A 16,166-nucleotide genomic window follows, 5' to 3' on the forward strand; every position below is an offset into this window, starting at 1 on the left:
GGACTGGCAGACGGGACAGTGGTGACATCTCTGTTCTGAGAGCCACTGGCCTTCAACAGGCACTGGTGCTGCATGGGTTGCCTTGTTTCTAACCTGGAGCATCATCAATGCAGAGACTGAGGGACTGGAAATTAAGCTGATCCTGGTCGGTGAATTGTGAACCTTCCTGTTGCCTGCTCTCATCTGCCACACCAGGGCATCCCAGAGCACCTTCCTGCCTGCCCTCAGTCTCATATCCAACCTCAGTGTAACTGCAGTGGGGGATCCCCTTTCCCACCATCTCTTGTAGCATTTTCATTTGGCTGGCTGCAGCACCTGCTCCTCCGTTGCTGGTGACAGGAGGCTGGGGTCTGGCAGGGTGTTAGGAGGGAGAGAGCAGCCTGCTGAGAGGCAGTGTGATCCAGGGAGGCAGTGTGATCCACTGAGCAGTGGACACAGGCTGCACAGCCAAGTCAGGTGCAGTTCCGGAGAAAAAATGCTTCTCACTAAAGGTACTGAAGGAAAGATAAAGTACATGGCAGCAGAGTTTTTGGATCATCTCTAATATTAGGTATGGAACATAAAACAGGAGCTGAGGGATGCAGGGATTCTCTCTGTAGGTTTGGCCTGGGTGGCTGACGCTGCCAGGTGCTGGAGCTGGGAGTGCCGTGGTATCCATGCACCCCAGCAGAGTGTCTGTGTTTGGGCAGGGTGAGGTGCTCTGCCCATGCCTGCATGATGTGTTAAGGCATGTGTTGGCATTTCAGCAGGGGCTGAGCTGGCCGGTGAGAGCCAGCAGGGAGGCAACTGCCTGTAAATGGCAGAATTGAGCAGGAAGCAGGAAATCAGGACTCAGGTGGAGCACTGCTGCTGTTGGGGTGGTGAGGAATGGCAGTTCCTCAGCCCGTGGTCTGCTGTGGCTGGGCTCTGACTCCTGACTGCCATCTTCACTTCTTGCAGGAAGCTGGGAGAGTGTTCCACGGGAGCAGCAGGGTGCTGGGGAGCAGCAGAAGCCCAGGCTGCCTGTGGCTGTGCAGGTGGATGGGAGGTGTGTGCCTCACTGCCTGCCATGGCCCTCACCTCCATGCCACCTTGCTCAGCTGTTTCCATTTCTTTCCCTCTTCTCTTTTTATTTTCCTACCTAAAAGAGCTAAAGCCAGAGAAAGTATTTTTATATTTCAGTCTTCTACTTTGAAATGATGATGCCTCACACACAGTAGATCAGGAATCACTTCCTATCCTGCCTGGAGGCTCTTCTGTTTCATGCAAATCCCCTTTCCTGTAAGTGTCTTGGCAGTGTTTTGTGCTCTTTCTCTTCCGTGGAGAGTTTTGTGTGTGGCTGACAACTTCTGGCTTCCCCCATGGATAATCCAGGACTTGCATACCTTTGCCTTGATACTGTTTAAGGAACCTGCAAGGCTCCAGAGTACATACCCTGAGAGATTTCAAGCATGAAGCACAGAAGGACTGACATCTCTGCCTCGAGCAGTCATTGCCCAGAGGAGCAGCAGGTGCTGCTAGACGTCATGTCCCAGGACATGTGGGGACCCTGCTCCCACACTGCCTGCCAGGACTCCATTTGCAGTGAAACCAAAATCTCTACCACCCACATGTGCAAGATGCTGTTACCTGGTGAATTGTATCACCAGCAAGAGGCTCTGTTCCCCCACCAGTCTGGCAGCCTCCGAGATCCCTCTGGCAGGATACACAACATGGATCCTTTGCCTCAGCAATTTCTCAGTGTGGGAAGTACAGCCCAAGGCCTCTGGTGTTAGCTGGATCACACACCTGTCCAGCAGTGATGGCCCCACATCTTTGATGCTGGATATGAGGAGACGTGGTCCCTCCATCTGTTGAACTCTTCTCTGTGGGCTCTTTTTCATTCTTTGGGGCGTATCTAGCCTGCTTTTCTCTACCATGAGCCCTGCTGGGAACTGTTATGTCTAGGAGCTACTCAGTGCTGTGCTGCTTCTTGAATCCCTAATGTCACCCCTTTTCCAGGACACCTCTCGGCAGTGCCTGCTCAGGAAGCAATATCAGGTCTTGTCTAGCTCAGTGTCTGTGCATTAATGTGAATGTTTATAGTCCAAGAATAGTCCAAGCACGGGCTGAATGGGGTTCCATGGCAGCATACCTCTGGGCAGTCCCTCTGTCAGCATTCAACTCAGGACTGTGGCTGCTGGGTGCTAACCTCTTGAATGTTTGTCCAATTTTAGAATCGTATCTCTGGATTGAAAATGAGTTCTTCCCACTGAATATTTAAGCAGCCTGGTTCATTAGCTTCTTATCCCTCAGAAGTCCATGTTTGCAGAGACTTGGACAGTCTGGAAAGGTGCTGGTGATTGCTCTGGCTTCTCCCTCCCCAGCATTTGGGCTGTTGTGCCCAGCTGAGGACAGGTACAACTTACTGTCAGCTGCAGGAGTGGCACAAAACCCCTCCCTTGAGGCAAGAGGACAGACCCACTGGACAGTGCCCTGGGTTGGGACAGACCCACTTGTGAGCATCCTGCCTCCATGAGGCACTGAGGGACACAATCAGCCTTTGAGCTGGGGTGAGACCTGCAGGTCTCTGCCATGGCTGCTGCACTCCATGCTCCCTCTTGGCAAAGGACTTCACAGAATGCATTTCTGATCCAGTGGCATGCAGTCACCTCCCCCTGCCCCTTCCCTAGTGATGTTCCCTAGGACTCATCTGAAAAGTGAGCTCTCATCCTTGGAGACCCTATCTTCAAGGTGGCTCTGAGCTGACTTTAGCCTCTTCAGGGACCTCCTTGGAAGAATCCTATGGGAACAGGTCCTGCAGGGAAGAGAATTCCAAGAGGGCTGGTCAGTACTCAAGCACCACTTCCTCCAGGCTCAAGAATGGTGCATCCCCATGAGCAAGAAATCGAGCAAAGGGTGCAAGAGAACTCTGTGGATCGACATGAAACTGTCAAGCACAAGCAGGAGATACACAGGAGGTGGAATCAGGAACAGGCTACTTGGAAAAAATACAGGACTTCTGTCAGAGTAAGGCCCATCTGAAATTAAAGCTGACCAAAGGGATGTTGAGGACAGCAAGAAGGGCTTTTTCAAATGTGTAAGAACAAAAGGAAAACTAAGGAAAATGGGGGCCTGCTACTAAATGGAGCCGTGACCCTGGTGACAGAGGACACAGAGAAAGCAGATGTACTGAATGTCTTCTTTGTATTGGTCTTCACTGGCAAGATCAGCCCTCAGGGATCTCTGACCCTGGAGGCCAGGGAAAAGGAATGTTGTAAAGAAGATTCTCCCTTGGGCAAGGAAGATTGGGTTAGAGATCACCTAGAGAAATGTGATATCTGCAAGTTCATGGGCCCTGTCGGAATGCATCCACAAAGTGCTGAGGAGCTGGTGGACACCATAATGATCATCTCTGAAAGGTCTGGAGATCAGGAGGTGTGCCTGAGGCCTGGGAAAAAGCAAATGTCACCCCAGTCTTCAAAGAAGGCAGGAAGGAGGACCCAGAAAACTACCAGCCAGTCAACCTCACCTCAGTCCCATCAAGGTGATGTGGAACCTCATTCCAGAGGTTATCTCTAAGCATGTGGAATACAAGAGGGTGAATTCATTAAAGGCAAATTACGCTTGACCAATGTGATTGCCTTCTACCACAAGACAGCTACCTGGATGGATGAAGGGAGAGCAGTGGATATTGTCTACCTTAACTTCAGCAAGGATTTTGACACTGTTTCTCACAAGATCCTCATAGATAAACTCAGGAAGTGTGGACTGGATGAAAGGACAGTGAGGTGGATTGAGAAGTGGCTGAACAGCAGATCCCAGAGGGTCATAGTGGCACTCTGCTGAAGGCCTGTCACTGGTGGTGTCCCCCAACGTTCAGAACTGGGTCCATCATTTTTTAACTTACTCATCAATGCCTTGGATGAAGGGGAGATGCCTCCTCATCAAGTTCACTGATAACAGAAAGCTGGGAGGAGTAGCAGCTGCTACCTGAGAGGGCTGTGCAGCCTTCAGAGGGACCTCAGCAGGCTGGAGAGATGGACGGAGAGGAAGCTTCTGAAATTCAGCAAAGGCAAATGCAGGGTCCTGCACCTGCAGAGGAACAACCCCGTGTATCAGCACAGGATGGGATCTGACCTGCTGGAAAGCAGCTCTATGGAGAAGGACCAGGGGATCCTGGTGGAGAGGAAGCTGCCCATGACCCACCAGTGTGTCCTTGTGGCCAAGGAGGCCAGTGGTGTCCTGAGACACATTAGGAAGAACATTGCCAGCATGTTGAGGGAGATGATCCTGTCCCTCCACTCAGCCCTGGTGAGGCCACATCTGGAATACTGTGTCCAATTCTGGCTCCTTGGTACAAGAGAGACATGGAGCTCCTGGAGCAGGTCCAACAAAGGGGAATGAAGATCATTAGGTGAGGAGGCACCTCATTAGAAAAGGCTGTGGGAACTGGGCCTGTTCAGCTTTGAGATGTCTGAGAGGGCACCTCACCAATGGCTATCAGTAGCTGCAGGCTGGGTGTCAGAGGATGGAGCCAGGCTCCTCTTCTTGGTGGTGCCAAGCACTAGACATGAGGCAATAGGCAGAAACTGGAACACAGGAAGTTCCACCTGAACGAAGGAAGAACTTCTGTACTGTGCAGGTGACCGTGCACTGGAACAGGTTGCCCAGAGAGATGGTGGAGTCTCCTTCTCTGGAGTTACTCCAGAACCATCTGGAGGCAATCCTGTACCATGGTGCTCTAGGATAACCCTGCTTGAAGAGAGAGATTGAATCAGATTACTCCACTGGTAGTCCATTCCAACCTTACCCCTACCCATTCTGGGATTCTGACCTAGCCCACTGAATTTCTCTGATGGATACTAGCAGATACTCCCACAGAGAGGGTGGGAAGCATCACTTTCCTTGCACCTCACCATATAATTTGGGATGGTCTTTACTTGCTTTAAAGGGTTCAGGAAACCTAACCACTGAGTAGCCCACATCTTCTTCCTTGTGTTAAGTGAGCCTGCACCCTCCCTTCACTCAGTCCTGGATCCATCTCTTTTAGATCATATCACTGAAAGTCTGACTTGCCTGTCGAGTCAGTCAAGGTCCTGTATTTTCCACCCAGCACCCTTCTGCTGGAGGCGCTTTGTCACTCATCCCGCATGACTTGTGTTTGTGTTAGCTTTTCCCCATATCAGGATTCCCTGGATGGACCTAAATGTGATGCTGGCAGCTTTCACTGGAACAACTTTGGATTCCCTGCCAACCTGTTTTATTATTTTATCATGTTTCTTAGACAAGTATTAGGAGAGGTCAAAGCTGCCTAGAAAGTTGTTCTTGTTTCTAAGTTTGAGCGGGGAGCTTGACTTTCCTAAGCCTTATACCTTTGGTCATACTCTTTATACATTCATGGTTGTTGTGTCTCAGGTACCCGTGGCACAGGGTGTCCAAGAACTTGCACATGATGATCAAGTATGTCAAGTACTCTGGCTACAGGTAAGACACCTCCCTTCAAGAGGAGAGGTCAGAACTAATGCAGAACATGGTGGAGAGCTGTCTCATTGGAAATGCACCTGGATTATGCATAGACAGGCTCCTTAAAACATCTGGCAAGCCCCTGCACATGGTGATTAATGTTAGGAATGATAGTATGGCAGCATGGAGAACTGGAAGGGCTACAGTCAGCTTTAGGGAAGCCCAGTCATTGCTTAATCTTCCAGTGGATGTATGGGACTGTGAGGAGTGTTTTAGATGTGAATTTTCTAAATGCTTGGGACAATTTCCTTTGGGACAGAGCAAGGAGATGATGCTGTAGGTCCTCTGGTGAGGGGAATTTAGATGTCATAGCTTGGAGAGCAGCTGTAAGAGCTGGGTACTCAGGTAACACTGTGGAAAAGGAGATCAAGTGGCCACCAAAAGCCATCATGATCAAGCTGGACCAATGTCACAACAGATGGGAAGAGGCAGCATTTTCAGCTTTGAGAGCAGACTGTGTATGGGCAAAGTGCAAGAGGAAGTACAAAATCTCAGGGTAGGAAGTAAAGTAGTTAATCGATATTTTTAATATTCATGGCCATGTGGTAGAACTGCTAGCTCAGTCTAACCTGTTGGATAAAGGGGGAATAACAGGCAAGAGCCATTATGAATTGCATTTCCAAGCTGTGTTAAAAATCTTATTTGCTCTAGAGCTGACAGCCAAACGTGCTCTGACACACAATTTCATCAAGGCATTGAAGGGTCTTTCATATACTCCTGAATCCCCCCAAAAACATGTTGATTTATTTTTTAAGTACCTCCCTGCTTTGCATGACTGAGGGCAATTGTGTTGTCAATGGGACATTTGGCTGGGGATACCAAAGCTTATGCTGTGCTAGGGGGAATTCTCATCAATTTACAAATGATGGCATGCCCAAGTAAGGCAATGATTTCAGATGTCCTTGTGACAGATGAAGATTGGGTTAAGATTGATGGTTGCCTAAGGACAAGTGATCAACTGACAGACAAACTGAGACATAAGCCAGGACAAAATATCACAGCAGAGAACTGTGTGGTGTTACGTAGCTTTTTGTTAGAGTGAAATAAGAGGGAGGTCTTGGAAAAAGCAGTGTTTTTTCAGTTTTTCAAAAAGCTGTGATTTAGTAACATGAGATAGCTCTCAGTGAACTACTTCCTTGAGTGAGTGGCCATGTGACAAAAGTACTTAGAAATAAGAATAACTAATAAAAATAATAATAAAGCTTGACCTACATTAACAAAAATAAATCTTGTAACAACTCCAGCAACTGTGAGTAGAAGAAAAGGAATTGAGGGACAACAAAATAATTCAACTGTATGTAAAAAAGCCTTCAGCTGCTCATATCACTTCAGAAAAAAGAATAACCTGGATGTCTAAGAACTAGCTGTTCTAGTTATATCTAAAGAAAAATCAATCCTAACAGTAATTTCTTGGCTAAAATTGGGAAAAAAATCAAAAGGCAAAAAAAGAGAAGTAGTCACCAGATAAGTCTGTTCTGTATATGGAAAATGCAGAATGTCATCAGAAGGGGATGATGAAGCACTTTCCAGGCAGTTAGCAATAAGGAAGATCCTTGACAGGATCTCCAGATGAGCACTGTTACAGTACCAGGCACAGATGACCTGGAGCACACTAAGTGTGGGGTGCACAGGATGCTGCAGGGATGAACAAGCCCCACACAAAGCCTGAGGCTGCCTGGGGAGTTGGAGTGAGCAATGCTGAAAATAAAGCACGGTGCTGTCGCTGTGTTCCTGCAAATGGTGTTTTGCAAAGCACAGTAACCTCCATGCTGGGAAAAAAGCATGGTTTGGCTGCTGAAATCTGCGGTTTGCCGAGGTCAGTTTTTAAAAGCATCAGGGAAGACATTTAAAGAAAAGCCTGGGTGGATGGGCAAGCAAATGACGTCAGTGCTTAGTCTGACAGGGCATGGACAAAAGTCAATGGGAAACCAGTAGAGGGGGGAGGAGGGGAGAAATCGTGAAGGAATGGAAAAAATCTGCAGTTCAAGTAACATTTATAGAAGGTCAAAGAATTTACAGACAAAACTGGCAGCATTTTAAAAACAAATGATACAGACTCTCAAGAGGAGTAAATATCTCAGTCAAGAGTGCCAAGAAGCATTACAAAATATTGCTGAATAGGGTCAAAAGAGGGGTTCTGTTGTCATACATATATAGCCATGCTTAGATACATACAAGAGCAAGAAATAGTAGTGACTAACCTTCCCTGGGACAACAGGAGGGTTGGAAAGGGAGCAGGGCTCAAAAGCAGCCTCGTGTGAGTTCTCAGCCAGACACTGAAGATGTCTTTAAACATCTTTTATCCACGTGTGACATTGGCATCCTTTGTCTTGCTTTGCATCAGAAATTGGAATAGATGGACCAAAGACTTCTCACTGATTCCAGGCTGGAAAAAAAAATTGTTTTGAGAGTGAAAAGTTTAGTTATTTTTCTCCTTAAAAGAAAGACAAGTGACTGTTTTTGCGCAGTGACTAAAGTCACTTCATGATGTTGGTCTAGATGGCAGTTTAGTCAGGGGGATAAAGGCATGTGAGGAGGCTGAGGGGATGGGGAAGCTGGAGGCCATGTGAGATTTGGTAGCTGGTGTCCAGCACCTAAACCAGTATCCTACTTGGCAGCTAAAAAACTGGAAATTACAGAGATTACAAGCCACCTATTTTTAACCTTTCCCTGTTGTCCCAGGACTCAGACCAAGGTCAACAAACGTTGCTCACTTGTTTGCTGGAGGTTTGGGCAATGTCAGAGCTGTGTCCCCCACTACATGTAGTATTTCTTACTTGGCAACCTTGAATTTCATCCAGCATTTTAATAACCCAGTCATTCAGTCACAAGATCCTACTGCACCTTTCCACAGGTTGATTCAGGGCTGAATATATTTGGTCATTTTGCATAATCAACAAACCTTAGCACCCCATGCTCCAAATTGTTCTGAAGGTGGCCTCAGATGCTGGCTACTCATATCTTCTCTCTCAATTACCACCAGCCTTGCCACAAGTTTTCAACCTGGAGAGGGTGGTCTCCCCTGTTCTAAGGCAGTTCTTTGAAAGGTTTTGCCAGCCTGTTTTTCCCTAAATGCTGCTTTTCATGTGGGGGGTTGAGGTGAGTGGTGGATTACTTGCAACACTGTTACCTGTTCATCCATTTCATGCTGGAGACCACCCGAGTCTGGCACATTTGCTGCCCTTCATGTCACAGATGTTCTCAAGTCCTGATGCTTCAGTTTTCAGTGGTGGTTTCATCTCACTGCTGACAAGGAAAATCTCCTGTCTGGCAACACCCCAAAGCTCCTCTGATGGCAAAACATCAACTTTACTTTTCATTCAGGGCCTTAAGCTTCCCTAATCACTCCCACGTCATCTTACAGCTTTTTGGCAGCTTTCTTATCTCCAAGATGCATTTGAAAGAGGCTCATATCCTTTTCTATTTGTCACAGAATCTCCTTTTTTTTTCCTTTAAGTAATTAAGTTTCATTTACAAGCATATATGAGTTTTATTTTCATTTGACTACAGCTTCTGCTTTTTGACAGCTGCCTTTTCAAATCTTACACTGTAAAGTATAACCCAGCACTACTGTTCCTTCCAGGAACATTTCATTGAGAATAACTCCCTCAAGAAGATGATACTTCTGTAGTAAGGTAATACATGGAGGTAAGTCAGCTGTCCCAGAGTAAGAGATTACATTCAGCTCAGAAGAGTAAGTAACAAATTATTGTTTTTACAACACAGGGTGATTGCCCAAAGGTAGGCAGCTTGGTTTTGATGAAATGTGAGTACTGCTGGAGCCTGCAGGAGTATTTGCATACCCTAAGTTATGAATCTGTGTTTTGTGAATGGCATCAGTTATGGAGGAGGTTGAAATATTATGCTTTAAGATGTTTGTCTTTTGTAACTGTGTCATAGTCTTTCAGAGACCTGTATCTCCTCTTCCTTGCCCTGGTCTTGTCAATTGCTTTGCTCAAAGTCTGACTAACTTCAGAAGTCGATAGAGGATGTTTTGAATGTCCAAGACCTTTTTTTACTGTGTTTACACAGTCACCATTTTGTTATGTTTTGGAGTGATTTTTCAAATGAACTTAATTATTTTTCACATCTGCTCAAGTTGATTTTAACTGCATGGCATTTTCCTTAATGCTTAAGTTTAATGCTGACATCTCAGTAAGAACGTGGTCTGAGGACCTTTCTTGGGGAAGCAATGCATCTGTAATAGTCTGTGCAAATGCCAAGGAAGTATAAAATAACTTCCCTAAATGTCCAAAGTTACCATGAAACTAAATTTTCCTGTAACACCACTGCTAATTATCCTTAGTTGTCTTTAAAAGAGGAGAAATAAAAGGTAGTGCTTACCACCCCTAGAAATGGTTGGCTGCCCATCAGAGAAGCTGTCCCTTGGGTCAGCCAGGGAGCTTTCCCAGGTGGAAGGCAGAGTCAAACCTTTAACCAGAATCAGCCTCTTTCTGTACCTTCCTCTTGCAAGGTGCTCACAAACCAGGATGGATTCTGGCTCATGGCAGCTGCTCCTGGAGTTGGTTTGTCCCAGCAAAGTGGCACAATTGCTTTTCACTCCTTTGCTGAAGGAGAACCTCCTTATGTCTGCCTGAGCACCTGCCTTGCCTGACCAAGCATTTCTGTCAGCTTTCCTTAGAAATCCTGCAAGAACAAACCTAGAGCTCCCCTACTTTGGGGAAAACTCCAAAGACAGAAGCAGCTGCCACAGCAGATCTCCTGTCTTTATCCCAATACCATCCACAGTCATATATGTCAATTTTGCAAACTGATGGGGAAAAAAAATTGGTTTTTTTTTTTTTTTAGGTCAGGGTTGCATTTCTCAGACAGGCTGGCCACTGAGCTAGTTTTTCCATCTGTCCAGAGGGGCCTTGCTGTGGTGCCATCTGCAGGCACAGTGTCTGGATGCAAAATTAGGATTCAGAAGAGCTGTGCTTTTTATGGAGGTTACATGAGAGAGGAAACCAAGCCCTCCAGGCAGTCCAAAAGCTGCAGGACTTGTTTGCCAAACTCACTCTCCCTGTTTCCATACAAGACCAATTGTGTTAAAAACTGGTTCCTGGCTTGCCTTGCCTGAATACCATATAGTTTTTCTAGGAATTTCAAGCAAGATTGTGAACCAGTTGAAATAGTATTTTAAAACAGAGTGAACCTTTATTCCCAGCCATTCCCAGCAAGTGTTGGTCTGAGAGCACATACTCTTCCTCCACCCCACCCCGGGCTTGTATGAATTTGCTCATTCCCAGAGCAATTTGATCTCAGGTTGGATAGGGCTCATGCTTGTTAAATAACAGGAATTCTTTTGCTCTACCAAATTTCTGGTAGCCTGATCTTGCTTAGGAAACATAAAGCTTTTTAGGAGAAAAAGTAGACTTGTAGAAATGTCCCAGCTTTTAACCCAGTTCAAAATATGTTTCACATGGCAAAACAGGACATCCATCCTTCCCCCCTGCGAGGTGTTTCAGTAGCCTCTCTGCACTTCCAGATTATCAAGTGAGGTGCTGACTGGCACGCACACAAATATGCAGGCAGCACACAGCACAGCCATTCAAAGCACCCAAGCGCAGCAATCAAGGACAGGATGGGACCAACCCAAGACTCATTTGTAAACCTGACAGATCTCCAGGCTACACAACCCTCAGCAGAAACCCAGCTCCATGGGAGGGCTGCCTCCAGTGAGCCCCAGCATCAGGCAGCTCCCACTTAATACCTAAAGTTCCCACGGGGCCACTTGTGGTGTAATCCAAGTATTTCTGCTGTCCCAGGGCTAACAAGCTGCTGAGTCCCAGTTCCTATCCAGAGGCAGGTTATTCAACCTTTTTCCCTTTGCAATACAACTTTGAGTCATCGCCCTCTAGTCCAGCAAACATTTAATTCTTACGCAGCCCAACTGCTGGAGATAAGCGGCTCCAGGAAACCATGTCCAGCATACCTTGATCCTCAGAGTTTAAGTCCTCCAGCTTATGTCTTTGCTGCATCCAGATCAGGGTCTAAAGCAGTTGGGGTCCTGGACAACAGTTGCAACTGTGCCTGCCAGGGAGAGAACACATCAGCCCTGAGATGCTAAATTAAGCTGCTAAAAATGGAGTGCCACGTGATTTTGTGCAGTGTATCACTTATCTGTCCTGGTGCTCACAGGTCATGGAAGGCTCCGTCCCTGCCCTGCAGCATTCATGCTTCCAGAACTAATGCAGGGAGGCAGAGGGCTGTGACACTCACCTTGCAGAGATTTGCCGCTCAGCAGCTTAACTGCAACTGCCCCTCCTTACGCACAGAATTAAGCCAGAATTAAGACTGGCCACCACCATGCTGACACTGGCCTCCCACACGTCGCTGGGCAGCCATTTCCTCTCAGGCAAAGCTAATTCAATTTAAAAGGTAAAAACCAAATACCCTCCTTGTAGCACCAGGAAGTATCTTCTTTATCTCTCACTAAGGCAAGGGAATTTGTTTCTTGTGCCCCTTTACCTAACTAAATGCAAGTCATCTGCTCAGCACTTTTATTCTGCATATGACCATCAGACAAGCAGATCCAGAGCTAGAGGTGGATGGAGCCACAGAGCAGTTTTCCATCCTACCACGCAGCAGTCCTGCTGTGCACCACACCTTGTTTTGGCTCATGGGCTGGAGTTTGGACTCTGCCATGTGGAATAAGCAACTCAGCAGGCTGCACTCCCCGGTTCCTCACAACAGCTGCAGAGATTGTGCCACGCAGGCGCCCACAGCTGCTCACTACCTACATGCCCCCTTCTCCCATCTCCCCCTGACAGACAGACAAGGCTTTTCAGATGGTGATCACTTTTATTATTGATGTAAGGTGGTACACAAACAGATCAGTTTCTATCAGCCTCTCCACCTCCCCCAGGTTCGGGGAGAAGTTGGAGGAGTGGGGGAGACAAGGGAACAGAACTGGCCTCTCACTGCAGGATGCAGAACTAAGCGGTGGTGAACAAGGGCAGGGGCTCCAACAAAGGAGAGTCCTGCTTCCCTAGGCAGCAGGGGGGGCTGTGTGCTCGGCTTTACTCCTTGGATGCCATGTGAACCATCAAGTCCACAACACGGTTGCTGTATCCAAATTCATTATCATACCTGGGGACAGAAAACAAGTGCTGTCAGGGCTGGCCCATTTCCTTCACCCCCTTCTTCCATTCTTCCTGCTCCTCTGCCCCACCCCACACAACTGAACTCCGTCCAGGAGGGGAAGGAGAAGGCTATAATAACTTCAAGTAAGAGGCAAATCTCATTCTACAGGCACTGTTACAAGCTGGGAGCTACTCTACACCACAAGGGTCTGTGTATCCCCCTGGATCACCAGCAGTGACCAACAGGACCCAAGTCTGTGACCTGTCTGTGCCAGTCCCCACATCACCCAGGGCTGCACCTACCAGGAAACCAGCTTGACAAAATGGTCGTTCAGGGCAATGCCAGCACCCGCATCAAAGGTGGAGGAATGGCTGTCACCGTTGAAGTCACAGGAGACAACCTGAAACAGAAAAAAATTGTAATGCCATGTGAGTGCCCAAACCAGGATTCCAGCAAAGCTGCCGCCAACAGGTTTTCAGAAAAATGAGCCAAGTGCCAATAACCACGTGCCAAGAGACCAAGAGATCTTTACCTGGTCCTCTGTGTAACCCAGGATGCCCTTCAGGGGCCCATCAGCAGCAGCCTTCACTACCCTCTTGATGTCATCATACTTGGCCTGAGGAAAGACAGATGCAAGGTGTTCAGATACCAACTCACACAAAATGTCCACCAGGGACAGGAGAGGGAGGAGACACACATGAGAACAGCCCAACAGGTGCTCTTCACAAAGATCACATCTTCAGGACAGTATGGGTGCAGAGAGGGCAATCCCAGGTGCTAAGCAGAATTTAGAGCAAGCAGAGGCACATCTAGAAGTTGTTAGGAACTCATTCACAATACTTACTGGTTTTTCCAGACGGCAGGTCAGGTCCACAACAGAGACATTAGGGGTTGGCACACGGAAAGCCATTCCAGTAAGCTTCCTGTGAGAGATACGAGTCAGCAGGGAACAGCATCTGGCAATCCTCTGCCAGCCTAGGAATATTGTGCCTCCTCCTGACATCCGAGAAGGGACAACACTCACCCATTGAGCTCAGGAATGACTTTTCCCACAGCCTTAGCAGCTCCAGTAGATGCTGGGATAATGTTCTGAGCAGCACCTCTGCCATCCCTCCAGAGCTTCCCAGAGGGCCCATCCACTGTCTTCTGTGTGGCTGTGATGGCATGGACAGTGGTCTGAAGAAAGCACAGGAGTAAGAACATAGCCAATACTCTCCAGAAAGAGCATCCCAAACGACACAGGAGTACAGATACTTTCCCTCTCACACGAGGGGATTTGTGCATATGTCACCCTCCTCAGCACCAAGCTGCAGACCTACCATAAGACCCTCCACGATGCCAAAGTTGTCATGGATGACCTTGGCCAAGGGCGCCAGGCAGTTAGTAGTGCAGGAAGCATTGCTGGAATAGAGAAAAGCACATTAGCCAGAGGCAACACATCCACTGAGGTGAGGTGAGACCCCTGGCAGTTGGTGAGAACTCCAGGCCACAAGGCATGTTCCTCCATCCTTACCTGACAATTTTCAGAGACTTGTCGTACTTCTCATGGTTGACGCCCATCACGAACATGGGAGCATCAGCAGAGGGGGCAGAGATGATCACACGCTTGGCACCACCCTTCAGGTGAGCCTGCAGAGAAAGAGATAAGAGATCAGGTAACTCAGGATCCTTCCAAGCTTGCTTCTTCAGACAACCTCTTCTTCCAAGCCCCATCTTGAGTAACTCTGTACATGGTGACGTGCTCTGCAGGCAGAAACACCACTATCCCTTCTTTCCCATGCCTCTGTGGCATACTCACCCCGGCCTTCTCCATGGTGGTGAAGACACCGGTGGACTCCACAACATATTCAGCACCAGCATCTCCCCACTTGATGTTGCTGGGGTCACGCCTAAGGAGGGACAAAATTTTAAGAGCTGCTCCATGAGACACCTGCTTTCATCCTCCAAAGAGGCAATAGGGAAAAAGATACTTACTCCTGGAAGATGGTGATAGCATTCCCGTTAATCACAAGTTTCCCATTCTCAGCCTTGACAGTGCCCCGGAAGTGGCCATGAGTAGAGTCATATTTGAACATGTAAACCTAACAGAGAACGAGGGAGTGGAAGGTCAGGCTTGCAGGCTGCCATCATCGTCCGATACCCTGGGAAGCTACTAGAACAGATCCAGAGGAGCCCTACTCAGAAAGACCCAGAGGGGGCACTGCAAGGCAACTCACCATGTAGTTCAGATCAATGAAAGGATCATTGATGGCCACCACTTCGACTTTGCCAGAAAGGACGGCAGCCCGGGTGACCAGGCGGCCAATGCGGCCAAATCTGGAGAGAGAAGGACATGGGTGAGGAGGTGCAACAGGGAACCAGCCCAGCTGGGCATGGCAGGCAGTCCTTGGCAGCCTTCCCTCGGAATCATCTGCTGCTCCCTGCCCGGCAGGGCAGGAGGGAGCTCTGCAGCTCGTCCAAAGGCCAAGGCACCCCGGTTAAAGATTAAGAGCGACCCCCGCCCCGGAAAGGTCAATCGCTAAATTTACTGAGAGCACTGGGGATCTGATTACTCCTCGGCCCTGCACGAGGTCACATCCCGGGGGCTGCTATCGACACACGATCCACCGGGCGACCTTTCGGTGGGGGGCTGTGGGGATCCCCGGGAATTGGGGGGAAAACTGGGGCAGCCGGGCAACGGCAGCCCCTTCCGGGGTGAGTCACCCCGAATCCGAAGGGAAATGAGTCAGCAGGACTGCTCTGCCCCGGGGGGCGCCGGCGGGGCGAGACCGGCGGGACTCAACCTCTCCTCCCCCTGCCCCCCCAAATCCTCCCCCGCGCCCTTGAGGCGACCTTCCCCCCCCAAATCCCTGCGGGTCCTGCCGGCTTCGGCACTCACCCATTGATTCCGACTTTCACCATCTTTGCTTTTTCGGGATGTTCCTGCGGGTAGAAAGCGGCGGTGAGGGCATGGGGGGAGCCGGCGGCAACCAGCCCCGGCAGCCGCACCGCGTCAGGTGCCGTTAACGGCTCGCCCCACGCCGACGGGCCCGCGGGGGCTGGCGGGGGGGCGAGAGGAGCGGGCAAAGCGGGCGAGGGGGGGATCGCCGTCCGAGCTCGCCCCACCCCCCCTCCCGGCGATCACTCCCCCGCCCCGGGCGATCAACCCGCCTCCCCTCCCCTCCCCCCCCGCGACAACAACCCGCGCCCTCCTCCTCCTCAGGCGACCATCGCCGCTTCACACCCCAATCCTGCTCACCTCGCGGACCCCCCGTACGCCGCCCCTGCCATTTTGCGCCGCGCCGCCTTTGTGCCCGCGGGCCCCGCCGCCACGCGGCCCCGCTCCGCCCGGGGGTGCCGCCCGGGGGTGCCGCCCGCTGCCGCCCCCACGCCGGTGGGCGGTGTGCGTGTGTGGGGATGGGGCTCTCGCACGCCCACCCCCCGCCGCCTCTCTCTCCCCCCGCGCATCTCCCCCGCCCCGCCCGTTACCTGCTGCCTCCGAACCGCCTGGCGCGCAGTGAGGAGGTGGCGCAGCGCCGCTCCGCCGCCCTTTATAGCCGCGTGAGGGTAGGGCTGGGGCCCGCCCCGCCGCGACACCGCCGAATGGCAGCTCGGGG

At 49.6% G+C, this 16,166-nt stretch overlaps 1 protein-coding gene and 1 long non-coding RNA gene across 2 annotated transcripts; both read right to left on the minus strand.

Moving 5' to 3' along the window:
• Nucleotides 1-11: 11 nt before the first annotated feature.
• LOC146445189 (uncharacterized) lies at nucleotides 12-10,267 on the minus strand. The gene is made up of 3 exons (XR_014854039.1): nucleotides 8,615-10,267; nucleotides 7,686-7,870; nucleotides 12-2,776 (listed from the first exon to the last, which is right to left on the minus strand). It is a non-coding gene; the product is annotated as an uncharacterized LOC146445189 (long non-coding RNA).
• A 2,001-nt stretch (nucleotides 10,268-12,268) lies between these two features.
• On the minus strand, nucleotides 12,269-16,166 carry GAPDH (glyceraldehyde-3-phosphate dehydrogenase). The gene is made up of 12 exons (XM_085069275.1): nucleotides 16,039-16,166; nucleotides 15,449-15,492; nucleotides 14,787-14,886; nucleotides 14,545-14,651; nucleotides 14,369-14,459; nucleotides 14,084-14,199; nucleotides 13,890-13,971; nucleotides 13,595-13,746; nucleotides 13,415-13,493; nucleotides 13,103-13,186; nucleotides 12,873-12,970; nucleotides 12,269-12,576 (listed from the first exon to the last, which is right to left on the minus strand). Exons 2-12 carry the CDS (start codon nucleotides 15,469-15,471, stop codon nucleotides 12,507-12,509), a joined length of 1,002 nt encoding a protein of 333 aa, XP_084925401.1. The 5' UTR covers nucleotides 15,472-15,492; nucleotides 16,039-16,166; the 3' UTR covers nucleotides 12,269-12,506.

The sequence above is a fragment of the Lichenostomus cassidix genome, chromosome 1 (genome assembly GCF_008360975.1).
Source record: "Lichenostomus cassidix isolate B80296 chromosome 1, HeHo_3.0, whole genome shotgun sequence".
NCBI lineage: Eukaryota > Metazoa > Chordata > Aves > Passeriformes > Meliphagidae > Lichenostomus > Lichenostomus cassidix.